Genomic DNA, 15,911 nt, shown 5'->3' with positions numbered 1-15,911 from the left:
GGAAACAATGTCATTTTCAGTAGCTTCGATAGTTCGTTTGTCAAAGTGCGACTTCCTGATTTCCTTTTAATGCTACCAGTCTCACAAAATAATTTTATCACATAACTGAGTGATCTTAAAAACTTAGCTTCAAAAACAGCGACATATTAGGGGATTTTTCTTCGAAATTCCTGAAAATAGGGTCGGGCTTCAAACACACATTCACTTACTGGCCTACTCAAGCATGAATTTCCTATGATCTTCAGAGAACATTTTTCTCTATATGAAAATTCTGCATTTGTGTCAAAACCCACTTTGATAGTTTTGATTTATTTACTGTCAGATAAAGATAATAATATAATATAGGTTTAAAAAAGATCTAGGTACGTCATTTGGTGACAGGGGAAACTATGTCTATATCACAAATCAAAATAATCACATGGTATAAGTGATGTGAAAACCCAAGAGTTCATTAATTATTATATTGTCTTGTCATTGGTTTTAAATAAGATTTTTTCTATTATAATTTTAATACATTATTTTTATGATCGAATTTCGAAATCTTGGATTCCTAATAAAATCACCCTTCTAAGCACTAATATAGATTTACTCCTTTTTCACATTTCCTCCTAAAACAAAAATACAACCTTTACATTAATTAATAACATTTTTCAAAAAGTTCAGCGAATTAAAAATCAGACTAAGTACATAGCTTCTATTATCATACTGATTACACCACTTTAAAAATCTTTAATTAACATTTGTTCGCCCCAGTTCCGGATCACACAACAGTTTTGTATTTTTAACCACATCGCTAATTTTAATGAAGTGATTTAGACTAAAGTGGATCATTGTTAAAGCTTTAATTAATTATTAGGAGTATCAATCAATAAACAAAGGTACAAAGATAATACCACTTATTTTGTGCTAATCGGAGTGTCTGTGACCTCCATCTTTATTAACTTTTATTTGTTTTTCAGTTTATATTTCCAAACGTCATTAATAGTCGTTGTCCGTTCTGTTTTGCCGGTAATTTTGTGTTCACTTTTGACATGAAATGTCTTTGTACTCGGTTTCGGTTTTGAGATAGTGCCGTATTAACATGAATTTCGCATTAGCCACGAGGTATGTGTAAACAAGTGTAAATGTCATGACTTTACAAGGTGTCAAGCGTAAAGTTGTCAGTGTGGGCGACTTCCGCTTTACGGGACGCCTGCTAGGAAAGGGAAACTTCGCCAGAGTTGAGGAGGCAGTCCACAACATTCTCAACGTCAAGGTAAGTGTTGCTGTTTACTTTACTTGAATGGAAATAGAATTCATTTAAAAATATACAAAAGACGTCCATTTTCGTATAATACCGCAGCTTTTAGCTTTATTATATATTTTATTTATTAATTTATTATGTTTGGTGTTGTGAGGGAAATAAGCTCAGCTTAATTTTATGTGTAACATAATTTCAAGCGAAGAACTTTACCAATAAAAGAATTTTTGTGATGAATTGGTTGTTTTGGCGTTTGGGAAATATTGGGGATTAGAATAAATAATAGCTCTATTGTACCCAACTCGATAAAAGCTATAATAACCCCACGTAAATTATAACGGCAATATTAAATAGGCTGTTGACATTGTATGAATAGGGCCGTTAAAATATTGGTTCATTTTTATATTAAACAGCTTTATAACATGCCATTGTTAGATTATTGTACATTACTCGCTTTGGTATAACTTTAGCCTGATAATGATATTCGAAAAACGAATAAATCACATTCTGTTGATCTGCAAAATAAGTTAAAAAAATTACCTTTCAAAGTAAATTAACAAGAACGGTTTCGTAGTCTGCGGTTCACACAATACACACAGTTATGATTGAAATAATGAAACTTCGATATTTGCAAAAATTTCCAGCAGCTCCACAAGTCAGACTCATACTGTTTTGATATTTTATTTTAGTAATTTCCGGCATTAACTATTTCCGAAGACTGTAAGCTCGAAGCTCAGGTGCAAATATTGACTTTACTCAATTTTGTATCACGCGGTGGTGATTTTTCTCAATGATTTAAAACATTGCCAGCATGATTAAAATTTAGAAAAACAAAAGTGACAACTGATAAATCTAATTTTAGGATTTACTGTACAGTAAGCTGACATTCTTTTAGAATGAAAAACGATACTCTGTTTGATCAGTGAATAAGCATGATACGGTATACATCAGGTGATACCGAAAAAACAATATAAAATTTTGAATGGTTTCATAACTATTCTGGCATTTTTTTATACCATAAAGGCTACTCGTGTTGTTGGAAATCAGTCTTCAAAAACATTTAATGATAAAAACTTTGAGCAGGAGTTTAAAATGTATTAGGGTTGAGTGCAAGGGCACTACTGTTGGATTAAAAACACCTGCATAATTCATTACACCAGTGAGTATTGGTGTAATGAAATAAGAATACAGGAGACTATATCTACAATTTTTAGAGGCACGGGTAATTAGAAATAATAATAGGGCATACTGTGGTGCATTTAAAAAAGGCACAAATAAACTTCGCTACGTTACTATTAAGTGTTCTTGAATGGAAGCTGGGATGTTTCAATTTTCTGGTCGATATACTTTTCAGTTTCCGTCTAAATGAGGAAAAGTATGGTAAAATTAATTAAAATTGTAGGCAGGTATAGCGGTTTTGTTCCAGATGTTATAGATAAGATAATTAATAAGTTTAAATTTAAAAAACTATTATTCAAAAAGATAAGCCATATTTCCTGTTAAGTGTATCAATTATAGAAGTACATATATTAAACGTAAATAATAAATTTACATTAAATAGAGTTGTTGATAAAATTGTTGATACAACACATATAATAGCTTAATTCTTGTAGGGTATACTAGTGGCATGTCTAGTTCTTTTTGGTTTTATAAGCAGTTATAATTATTTTTTAATAACAAATTATTATAGAAATATATCGGTTAATCCGTTGTCACTGAATATTGTCCTGCGTGTTTTTGGGATTTTTGCACATTTTTGAAGGTCATCCAACCTTGAGTGTTTTTTAACGTGTTTGAATTTTCTTTAAATTTATATGCCGAAATACAATGGTCATTCCAAACAACCGGAGGACTCTTATTCGATCTGTCGGAGTACGATATCATGTGGTTGGCCGGTTGGCGACACACGTCGACAACTTTGGTGATTTTTGTTTTTCCGGTAATACACCTTATACCAACCAAAGTGGAAGCAGTGTATCAACAGCAAGTTTCTTTCCGAAGGATAACTGAAAATTGCGCGATGGAGTGATGGCGTGATGATACTTGCTAGAAAAAATCGAATGAAGTTGCTACTTTATGTTCGGTGCTGACAGTCTGAATTAATAAAAGGGAGGTCTGAACACTCTTTATTACAAATGTATTATAATTTAAATTCAGAAGTTATTAGAAAGCTTTTGTAAACAAAGACGAGAACGTTTATTCAAATTAGTGAAAATTGTTGTTTCTTGTTTTAATTATTTATATGATGAGATTTTGTAATATGGTTATGGTTAGATTCAAGTTGAAATCTTTTATGAATTACTTCTACGCGAAAGCATGGACAATATTTTATTGTGCCATTAATTTTTTAGCAATTTGGTAAGAAGTTACGTTATTGTAGCATCCTATGTACAGTTGTTATACAAATAATTTAAATGCAAAGTAGAACATTTATAAAGATAAATGGCAATAAAAATGACATTACCCAGTACTAGTATTATATTGTTAGGCCATAAAGATCGAATAACATGAATTTTATTATTTGGAAATGAGTACGCAGTACACTGTTATAATTTCAATTTCGGTATTACTACATAAAAACTACAAAATGTTCCTTTAAAGCAATTTATCCACATTTTAGCATTTTTATAAAGCAGATTTCGTTGCGGGAGTGCATCTGCAATATCACCACGGTGCAATTCGACGCCGTTACCACTACACCCGTCGCGCCTTGATGAGAGCAGAAGAATAATTCCGGCGCTACATCAACATTTTATGGACACATTGGAGGCATTGTTCCGCAACAAACGATGCCACATATTTTCAGTCAGATAAATGCTGTCTGTGGTCAGATCAGGCGGCGTTTTATTATATTTGATGGGGCGACGAAAGAAGATCATCACTCTTGGGGGTGATCTCGTTTTCCTTACATAATAGAAAGAACCAGTTCAATATTTGACGCACCCAGCACTCGATAAATCTCCCCTGTTTCTCTCGCAAAAGGTGTAGCATACATCGAGGATGTCCCTGCAGTTTGATGCTAACAGAAGTGGTTCAGATCATCATGAATTAAAAATCTGGAAAAAGGATTAATTAATTTCTTTCAAAAAAGTTGAAGTACCTGTTATATGCTTACAACAAGTCGGTGATATTAACATTTAAATCTTTACTATTGATTTGTTTGATTAAAATTGCCTGTTTATCACCATTTTCACTTTGCGTTAAACTTTTATGTATCAAATACATTTCGAGAAGTGATATTGCTTTTGATTATTCTTCTTTTATTTAAAATGTCAATGTAAGGAAAATCCAGTGTAAAGTAATTTTATGGATTTCTTCATTAATGTTTTGGAAGATCAATTTAACACTTTCAAACAGTTTGCATATTTATTCCTCGCATTACTAACCAAATTTAAATGAAAATTAGTTATGCATAATGCAAATAGAATAGGTAAATACACTATCCGCGAATTAATTGGGAGTTGATATTGGAGCAATTGATCAGGATTCACCTGTGGGCTATGCATCATGATTGCACATTATGTCGGACTATATAATTACATTGCTATGATTGACCGGACATTGATGAGGTGCTTCAATAATCCTACAGAGCGTTAATGCAAGACTAAATTTGTCACAACAATGAAGAGAGTAGAACAATTAATCTCATTACATCAGCTCTGATTTACAGATTTAACACTGTAGCAAGATTGTTTACAAGAAATTTTACAAGTGTATCAAACTATATGTAAGTGTATACTAAAGCGTAAAAAACGGTTTCCCGTAGGTTTCGTTTTCATGTGTTAGTGTTTAATACACACACATTATTTAAAATAGTATTTTATATTATAAGTGAGGGAAATGCTATATTATAAGCGAGTGAGAATATAGGGTCATGAGCGCGTTGGCGCGAATGATACTGCTCTCACGAGACACGGGACATGACATTTCTTCAAAAATCAATTTCTTAAGCCACTAGACTCAGCAGCATTCGAATTACCTAGAGTAAATATAGCAGGTAGGTAGATATAATGCCTCTTTCATACGGGTCTATGATAATAATATGATCTATAATTGTGACTCTTAAACCGTTATTTAAGACGCCCTTCGTAATCAAATGTTCCAAGTTACTTTAGAAGAATTACTAGCGACGAGAATTATTCAAATAAATACAATTTAAATAGATATTATAAGGTACGAGACAAAAAATTATCACGGCGCAAAATTTTTACCTAAATGTATTAAAAGAAAGTGAAGATACCTGGTTGATAGAGCGATCCCATTTTTAATTAATTTAATAAAACATTTTTACAGAAAACACAAAACTGAACGAAATTTATTGAAAATAAGTAATTTTGTTAAAAGACTTATATTGTGACAAATTATTATCACGCTTAAAAGGGAAATAACTAACTAACAAAATGAAAACTAATTTAATACCTAATGTATTTTCCACCTGCTTCTATGAGATTATAGACTCGTTGCTTCATATAATTGACCAAATGGATAAAGTAATTGACATCCAAATTCTCCCAAACCGTCAAGATACCATGTTTCAATTCATTAACTGTTGCGTACTGCTTCCCATCTTTATAAACCTCTCGTACAAGAGAACCCCATACATTCTCAATAGGGTTGAGATCCGGGCTTTTCGTAGGCCATGGTAGCAAAGCTATATTTTGTCGTTGAAACCACGTTTTCGATGAATTAAACACATGAATCGACGCATTATCTTGCTGAAAAATCACTTTGCTGTCTTGAAATAGGTTCAAATGTGGTTTGAGGTGCACTTCCAACACATCTTGGTAATCCAGAGAGTCCATTCGATTTGAAATAAATGCTAAGTTAGTATTTCCTAAGCTACTAAAGGCACCCCAGACCATAATATTGCCACCTCCTTGGACTCGTTTCGACAAGTATTTAGGTTCTTCCGTAAATCGTGCCAATATTAATATCTAAAACCATCAGGACCATCAAGATTAAATTTCTTTTTATTTGAAAAAACTGTCTAGAACCATTCTTCATTTTTCATCTGCATTTCTCTGGCCCAATCACGACGTTTTTGAATATGCTCCTTTGTTAATATTGGTTGTTTCTTATATTTGGCATATTTAACATTTTTGTCATTAGCCAGTACGCGCAAAACTGTTCTTTTGTGAACAGGAAGTCCTAGGGTCGTCTTTATCCCTTGGGACGACATGTTATCCTTTGTAGCCAGAGTCACAATGGATCTTTTGGCATGTGCAGTGAGTTTTTCTTTTCTTCCACAATTTTGTCGTTCATTTTCATTGTATTTCTTCCTTACAAACTTGGAGATTGTGGTCCAAACTCTTCCAATTTTTCTTCCTATTTTCGCAAAAGTCAAACCTTGGTCATAGTATGCCTTAATCTGTCCTTTTTCACGTTTTGTTAGATCGTTTTCTTTGCCCATGACGAAAGACAATTATTGTAGCTCAACCAAATATATTTCGCCACTTTAACAGTTCTAACAAACAATTGCGTATCGTACAAATAAACAACAATTACGCATACCATGTTTTTCTAATTAATTTTTATACAAAAAGTGATGCGTGATAATTTTTTGTCCTAAAATTTCTTGACACAATTGAGTTTTCACAGATCAGAAATTATTTGATGCAAAAATATCACTGAAAAAAGCATTTTTGTATACTAAATTAACTTCTACTGGGTGTATTATTTAATCAAAGGACTACATAATAAAAAATTCTTAAAAAATTGCACCGTGATAATATTTTGTCTCGTACCTTATGACTCATGAGTGTGATAATAATTTTAAATGCGGCTCACAAAAATGCCAGTGATTAAAAAATATGCTTTTATGTTTTCTCGACGTTTCAGGACCTCTAGAATACAAAAATGTAGATCTCTCGTTTCCGTCTGTCTGTCTGCCGTCTGTCGTCTGCCGTCTGTCCTTGTCTCTGCGGATTTTCATTAGACAGATAATTTTTTAAACTACCGGACCAATAGATGTGTATTACGAATATCTTGTAGATGGTAAAATGTGAAGACTCCAGATACCGGTTCCATGATTTTGGCTGGCATTATACTAATCAACCAAAAAAAAAGAACATTTAAAAAATTATCCACCAATTGAAGTGATAGCAAGTATTTTATCTTCTTATCAAAATGAGTCTGATCATCTCCACCAACAATGACATAACGTCATCTCCTACTTTTACCATAGTAAATCTTATTTAAATTTTATAAAACAACATACTCTATTCTTCCACTTGTAGTTTATGAATCCGTATTGACTTTTTACCATCCAGATTTTGGTAAAAAAAAAATGTATAACAGCATTTTACAATTTAACTTTGAAATTGCAAAACCAAATGCTCTGAAACCGTACACACGTTTTAAGGTTATGGGACACATGGTAGATCATTAATCGAAATGTATCCGTTTACGACCTCCCTAAGAACTGATGACGTCATCTTACAGTTGGCGATATGTTTTATTACCCATCCCAATTTCTGAAAATTTGAGGACACAGTACTGTTATTACTAGTATTACAGTGCGCCTGTATTAATTTTAGGTTACAGGGGTCATCAACAAAAAAAAATATATCTCCAAGTTAAATCTGATAATTTTTCGAAGCTGTATTTGTTCAACTATATTTTAGGAGCGAGGGAAGTTCTGTGGAAACAACCTTCGACCATTTTTTTTAATCGTTGAAGCTATTTAGGATGTGCATCATATTCTAAAATTTTAACAGAAGATGTTGGAACCATTTTAAATCTGTTTATAAATTCGTTACTGATATTTTCAGGTTGTTCAAAGCAGTTTTTAAAAATTGGTCTAAAGAGTTTAGACAGTACTTCCCTCGCTGTCGGAAACTTGACGACTGCATGCCTATTGTGTTTTTTTTCTCATTACATTTTTGTAGTGGGAATTTAAAAAAAAATTGTGATGACGTCATCAACATTTTTGCAAGGACACGTATATCAGTTGGGATAGATGTAGTGTAATACTAAGAATAAAATTATTGTATTCCCAAATTTTCGGGAAAATGAATTGGGTCGTTTTGAATATTGATTTCTTATAATCAATAAAATACCACCAATTAAATTCAGTGATTATCTATCACCCGCTACTGAGTCCCGGCGATCCAGCGCGTCCCCACCTATAATCGTGACGTAGCCCGACAAAAATTCGCTGTCTAGTAATATGAAAGGCAACTGAAAATCGTTTATGTATAAACATTCTTAATTTACGATGACAAGCGTAACAGCATACGTGAGAGTCAAACAGAGAGACTGTAAACAAAACGACCATCGCTTTTATTGCTTCGACTTCCGCTTATTATATAAAACATTGGGTTTTATTTTAATTCTTGACGGTGAAATTCACAATTGGTTGATTATAAACATGTCTATTTCACATTCGCGGAACCAAGTGAGCACATAAAACAAATGCAGGTCTGTAATGTTAAAGTCGATGTAAATAAGCGTACTACCCTTATGTTTCAACCGAGTTTTTCCTTTAACAAATTTTGTGTCTACCAAATTGGGTTGGTTGGGGTGTAATACTAATAATAAGTGTTGCCTTTAATTTAATCAATAAAATAAATTGACTTCATTAATTTTTTTGAACCACCTCTTAAGAAAATCTAAAAAATATGAATGGAATGATAAATCACAAGTACAAACTCATCATATTTTTTGCATTTTAGATAGCAAAATTTAAGGGTGACGTCATCAATTTTTTTAGGAGGGATGAACAAATACATTTTGAACAAAAGTTTACCATGCTTATAATAACTTTAAAATATTCCCAAGATTTCAAAGCATTCGGTTTTGTAATTCCTGATTAAATCGATAAAATAAAATAAATTCACGCCTTCATTAATTTTTTTGAGTCACCCTGCATATGCAAATCCAAAAATATGAATGGAATGATAAATCACAAGTACAGACTCATCATATTTTGTACATTTTAGATACGATTTATTCGGCAAACTTTTGAGCTGACGTCATCAGTTTTTTGTAGAAGATAACCAAATATATTTTGACTAAACATCTATTATGCTCTTTATAACCTTAAAACATCTGCAAGATGTCAGAGCATTCCGTTTTGTAGTTCCTGATTAAATCAATAAAATATATTTACGCATTCATTAATTTTTTTGAGTCACCCTGTATATGCAAATCGAAAAAATTTGAATGGAATGATAAATCACAAGAAGAGACTCACCATATTTTGTACATTTTAGATAGGATTTATTCAGCAAAATTTTGTGGTGACGTCATAAATTTTTTAGGGGGGACGACCAAATACATTTTGATCAAAAATTTACCATGCTTATGATAATTTTAAAATATCTTCAAGATTTCGAAGCATTCGGTTTTGTAGTTCCTGAGTAAATCAGTAAAATAAATTTACGCTTTCATTTATTTTCTTGAATCACCCTGTATATGCAAATCCAAAAAATATGAATGGAGTGATAGATCACAAGTACAGACTGATCATATTTTGTACATTTTAGATATGATTTATTCGGCAAATTTTCGAGCTGACGTCATCAAGTTTTTGGAGGGGATAAGCAAATATATTTTGACTAAACATCTATTATGCTCTTTATAACCTTAAGATGTCAGAGCATTCCGTTTTGTAGTTCCTGATTAAATCAATAAAATATATTTACGCATTCATTAATTTTTTTGAGTCACCCTGTATATGCAAATCCAAAAAATATGAATGGAGTGATAAATTACAAGTACAGACTCATCATATTTTGTACATTTTAGATAGGATTTATTCAGCAAAATTTTGTGGTGACTTTCATTTATTTTCTTGAATCACCCTGTATATGCAAATCCAAAAAATATGAATGGAGTGATAGATCACAAGTACAGACTGATCATATTTTGTACATTTTAGATAGGATTTATTCGGCAAACTTTCGAGCTGACGTCATCAATTTTTTGGAGGGGATAAGCAAATATATTTTGACTAAACATTTATTATGCTCTTTATAACCTTAAAACATCTGCAAGATTTTAAAGCATTCGGTTTTGTAGTTTGTGAGTAAATCAGTAAAATAAATTTACGCATTCATTAATTTTTTTGAGTCACCCTGTATATGCAAATCCAAAAAATATGAATGGAGTGATAGATCACAAGTACAGACTCATCATATTTTGTACATTTTAGATATGATTTATTCCACAAACTTTTGAGCTGACGTCATCAAGTTTTTGGAGGGGATAAGCAAATATTTTTTGACTAAAGATTTATGATGCTCTTTATAGCCTTAAAACATCTGCAACATTTCAACGCATTCTGGTTAGCAGATTAAAAATTAAATTTCAAAATGTTGTTTTATAATTTTGATTTTTTTCCAAAAATCTGGACGTTTCGGGTGAAAAGTCGATTCAGAGTTGTAAACTACATGTGTAGGACTATGTTATTTTATACAATTGAAAACCCATTTACTATGTACAATTTTGAAGTGACGTCATCGCATTAGTGGTGGGGATGATTAGACAAATTTTGGTTAGCGTTTTACCATCTACATGATATTCTTAACATAAGTACAAAATTTCACAACAATCGGTCGAGTACTTTCGAAGATTATCTGTCTAATAAAAATCCGGGACGGCAGACGGACAGACGGACGGACAGACGGACGGACAGACGGACAGACGGACAGACGGACAGACGGACAGACGGACAGACGGACAGACGGACAGACGGACAGACGGACAGACGGACAGACGGACAGACAGACGGAAATGGGAGACCTATTTCTTCGTCTTCTAGGGGTCATGAAAGATCGAGAAAACGTAAAAGTAGAGAGTCGGCCGACGGACTCGATTACAATACTTCCTTTGCTTACGCTCGGGAAGTAAAAAAGGAACAAATTCATTTCACAGTATCTAGATTTCAAAAGTTTTCGCGAAACTTTGGTCAAATAATAACACAGGTCTACAAAAAAAAATCGCAGTCATACGCTTTTTGTATTTTGGGCATAAATGACTTCCTTGTATCCTAAAACTTCTATAAAAATTATTTTTGCCATTTGTGCACGTCTAGTTTAATTTTTATTGGAGTCCGAAATACGAAAAAACACGATTTTAACACTTTTCAAAAAAATAATACCTTGCCCAATAATAATAATTTTTATGAAATAATTAGCAAATTTTATTTATAAGAATTTGAATAAATAGTTTTAATTAATTTTAGATGCTTAAAATCGTTTTCTTTTTGCTTGACGACTGTAACAGTTCGTTGAACACTCCCTTTCCAGGAACTAACAATAATCTCCCATTGTTTATCCTGATCCCTTACTTCGAAACCGAGATATTGGTGATATATCAATTTAATAATATGCGATATATGCAGACGTTGACATTTTATAGCATATTGACCGCAGATGTAACAAAATACATTAGGGTTGTTCTTACACATGTACAATTGATTTAAAAAAAAAAACGGGACAAATGAAAGTGACATTAACGTCATATTCCCATTGCTTTTCGATCTATGAGCACCTGATTTACTCATCTTGTCCCGTTTTTTGTGAAACCAATTGTAAGTGCGATCTTTTTTTAGTATGTATTACACTCATTTTGCAAAATTACACACAACGAGAATTTTGACGTAACTTCTAAATGTCATTTAAATTGTGACACATGCCACCTTGACTAAACCATCGAATCTGATTTTTTCAACTCGTGTAATAAGGGCAGTACAGATGCACGTTTTATGTGAAAAATGGCAATTTTACGATATAAAATTACGTGTAGCACAAAAATGTGACGTGATGGAAAAATTTGGAGAGCAGATTTGAAATCTACATAAAAAACTGCATTAAGTGCACACATTTTTATTGAAGGAGTATTTTGGTTGTTGACCAATGTAATTGTTGTGCCTGGAAGCTCCCTAGTTGCATGTTTGCATGGAAGATTTTTAATAATCACAAAAGAATCAACCGTGTCAAACGTTTCAGAATAAAAGGACCTGTTTTTTTATTGAGAAAATATTATTGGGTTTTATATTGGTTGAATTTATTGTACATATAGGTTTTGAACGCTTTGACAAAGAAGATCACTGTTGAAAAAAGCATAATACTTATATTTGTGTGTGGAGGCGGTTATATTATTAACTGACTTCATCCTACTTCTTTTTCAAATAATAACAGATGAGGTAGTCGATTTTATAATAGTTCATTGATTAAAGGTAACGATCTGGACAAATTGCCTCTCAAATGAATTTTTTGTCATTAAGTGATGTCATTGTCTCCCATGTTAGTAACAATTAAAATTTTAGACTAAAATTTTATCTTCGTGAGCTCATCACTTTCAAAGAACACTTTGGGCGGCTTTTCTGTTTGAATTATGCTGCACGAATACTATTAAGGGATGGTCGTCCGCACACCCTTCGCCAGATTTCTCAATAAAACCCGCCAAGTTTCGGTGTCGGTGAGCTGCGCTGGTAATCCGGAGAGTATCCAGAACGACTATTCTAATTGCTTGCGGATGCAAATTCTACGGCGACATAAGAGTTATGTAAAGCACTGTCGTATTCCGCGTGTTCTTCCGTTGGGTTGTTGGGGTCCATTGCGCAGGTTACTGGGTAGTATCGTGCCAGAAACAATGAAATTTAAGTGATTTGATGATAAGTAATTTCTAGCTAAACGTTACATTAATTGTTCCAAAAATCTGGTTTTCACTTGAAATCAACTGCATGTCAGATTCTGAGAATATAATTATTAATAATTCTGTGAATTGTAACCACATGACATACTCATGTATCGTCTTGAGTTTTTCCTACTTTACGAAAACGTAATAGAATAATTGTAGTTCACCAGAAGGAGGTTAGAAATTATCGACCCATTGCCATTTTATCACATTTTTAATGACCCATATCCTTCAAGAAAAACCCTAATTTAGTAATAAAAAGCAGTATCTAGCATATTTGAAAACACAAGATTTTTGTAGTATGTATTCTGTACTAATCACCAAGGTATGTTGTGATATGTAGATATTGTATATATATATATATATATTGTTTTCTTTGGAAGAAGAATTTAGATATTATTAACTAATTCCAAGCGTCAAGCTGTTTGAAGTTACTTTATAGTTTCACGTTGACCTACATTGCGAACTAAGTTTCAGGTAAAAAGCTATGGAGACTTCCGAATGAACCTAATAAGTGTTCCAAATTCTTCTGTAAAAATTTGTTATTCCAATTAACTCGTCGTTTTTAGAAAATCACACTCACCTCTTCGGTCAAAATTCTTGTCAGAAAAACTTACACCACTGGTTATACTGTGTATGACAAAATTAAGCAGAGCCCGTTAAAAGTACATGTGCTAGTTACTTCATGAAATGTATAAAATTTATTGAGTAGTGCTAAAAGTAAAGGGACAGCAGTAAAGTTTTATTGAAAGTGTATGACCGTAATAACTGCACCCTATAGAATTCTCGCAGAATAGATACATACAGTCAAGATTGCTGAAAGTTTTCTGGTAATAAAGATAAAGTGCGACGGGATCAGTCAGAGCTAGTTTATTGGCAGTGACGCACATGTGGTTGTATTTTCGTTTATGAAAACGTAAAGCGTGAATTTGGAACGCGAGCGTCCTGTCGAAGCTTTCAGCAACATATTTCGTTGTATAAAACACGCAATCTAGACATTTCCATGTCTATTATGGTCCGAAGGGTTCCCTTATTGCTTTTGTGCTTTAGAGAGAAAATAAGGCTGAAATATACGAGGTACAGTGATCAGTGAAGTTGAAAAAGACGTCAAAAGAAACGCGACCTGTTAGTATTGTCACATGTTTTCACTCATTTGAAGGAGAATAGAGAAGGGGAGGACGGCAGGGACAGAATTACTCTGATAGAAGTTTGGCACGAATACGAAAATTTATAAATTGCTTCCTCCTTTTTTCGTTTTGTTCGTTAGTATGAGATGTGTTTGGACTCGTGGGTTTTTGGTAGTGAGGATTAGAGGGTTTTCCAGTATCCACAGTAAAGTGGTCTGAATCACCGGTCGTAATCGTAATCGCAGGGCGGTCGAAGCGACGTCCTTGGGCGTTATTTCTCCGCTAACTTGTTCTGCACCTAATGGACGCTTTCTGCTGATGTACTTAGCTATAAATAAGGCGAAACGGTAACGGCTAAATGGTTTATATCAAACAAAGCGGCTCGTTAGTGGGACACCACAGTTAAAACAAACTTATCGACGAACGGGAGAAGACCCTTGAAGGCTTGCTTGTCTCTGGATTTTCATCAATGCCCATTCAAAGAAGAATCGCCTGTACACTTCTTTCTTAATGCGGTCGTCAACGTACTAGCTTTAAGCATTGTTGAAAATGAATGGTAGCACTAAGGAAAGTGAAATGCCCTTCATGTTCTAACCGTTGTACAGCTTTTTGAAATTAATGCTGCCAACAACACTAGGCGTTCATCGTATGTGATTAAAGATAGGATAAACGCCCATACTTTTTATTCTCGACGTACTCGCGTACGGCAAGATGTTCTGATATGTAAATAAGTAGTGTGATAAGAGAGCAATCACGGCGTTAACCCGTTTGCCCCCCATTCGACCGCTTTGCCAATACACGTTCTTGAGCCGTCTCCATTATTCGTTTTCGTTTGATTGCACATACGTACAACGATCAAGCAAGATTTATTTTCCAGTTAATGGTTTTAAGTGATGTACGCATTTCTGAAGAAGTTGTTCGAGGCATGTTAGCCATACATAAACTGCGCCTTGAAACTTCCATCAGTAACACTATAATGCACATTTTAAATGATTCTTCTAAAGCATTGGTTCCAAATCAACATACAGGCTACCTCGACGCGACGGTTTAACGGAGGAAGATCACGCATTTATTGTGGATCATTGAAAAAAATCTTTCACTCCGCTTAATTGAATTCTACAATGAACGTGCCAAGGTTACAACTATGGTTAAATATACACAGGAATAGGCAACAACAATCCCATTAATTTTAAATTGAGGAAACATGAAAAAATTAGTTGGTGATTTCAGATGTGAAGATTAATGCTGCTGATTTCTGGACAAGTATAAAAAGTTTAAAAAATACAATGGCAGAATTATAACACCAGTTTTTTGGTATAATGATCTCTTATTGAATATTTAGAAACTGTTACAAAACTTATCACAAAATAAATTATAAAGTTAAGTATTCCTTATACCATGTTTCTATAAAACTTGCAATGTATATGTATAACTGTTTATTTAAGTAGATACTGTTAGGAAACAGAAAGCAATAAAAAGTTACTAGAAATAAAACACAATAATTCGTTAGCCACCTTGAATGTAACATTGCAAGCTGCTACATGATTTTTCACAGTTGCTCATATCTTCTTTATAGTGTTAAGTTCTGGATGATATGGTGGCAAACGCAACACAGAATGATTGTTCGCTAAACAATCTATCAATTACAAAATTTTTGTGAATTGTTTTATTGACTTGAATTTTTTTGTAAAGTTCAGGTTTGTTTCATGCGCTTCGTAGAAATACCCCTTTCTCTTAGTCATTTCTGCATATCCGTTTTTCTCCACGAAGAAGTTGGGTTACACTGAATTTGAACATTTATGATACGATGCATTGTCTAGGATAAATAGAGATTCTGACTGCAAGTTAGGAATTACTTTTTCTGTAAGCCACTTCATATAATTTTTGTGATTCATTTCATC

The 15,911-nt window shown here is 33.2% G+C and overlaps 1 protein-coding gene across 5 annotated transcripts in view; it reads left to right on the top strand.

Moving 5' to 3' along the window:
- Positions 1 to 964: 964 nt before the first annotated feature.
- Positions 965 to 15,911, top strand: part of LOC135124645 (uncharacterized) — a 231,819-nt gene continuing 216,872 nt past the window's right edge. For all 5 annotated transcript variants that reach the window (XR_010279817.1, XM_064049871.1, XM_064049868.1 and 2 more), the window contains exon 1: positions 965 to 1,255. Coding sequence is in view for 4 of the 5 variants with exons in the window: in XM_064049871.1 (XP_063905941.1) it covers positions 1,130 to 1,255 (126 nt within the window). In the remaining variant the exon portion in view is untranslated. The remainder of the gene's footprint in view (positions 1,256 to 15,911) is intronic.

This window comes from Zophobas morio, unplaced genomic scaffold (genome assembly GCF_036711695.1).
Source record: "Zophobas morio isolate AGI-343-1 ecotype UQ-CSIRO unplaced genomic scaffold, CSIRO_AGI_Zmor_V1 ptg000007l, whole genome shotgun sequence".
NCBI classification, from domain to species: Eukaryota; Metazoa; Arthropoda; class Insecta; order Coleoptera; family Tenebrionidae; genus Zophobas; species Zophobas morio.
The sequence above is the reverse complement of the archived record's forward strand: the minus strand, read 5'-3'. Positions and strand labels throughout refer to the sequence as shown.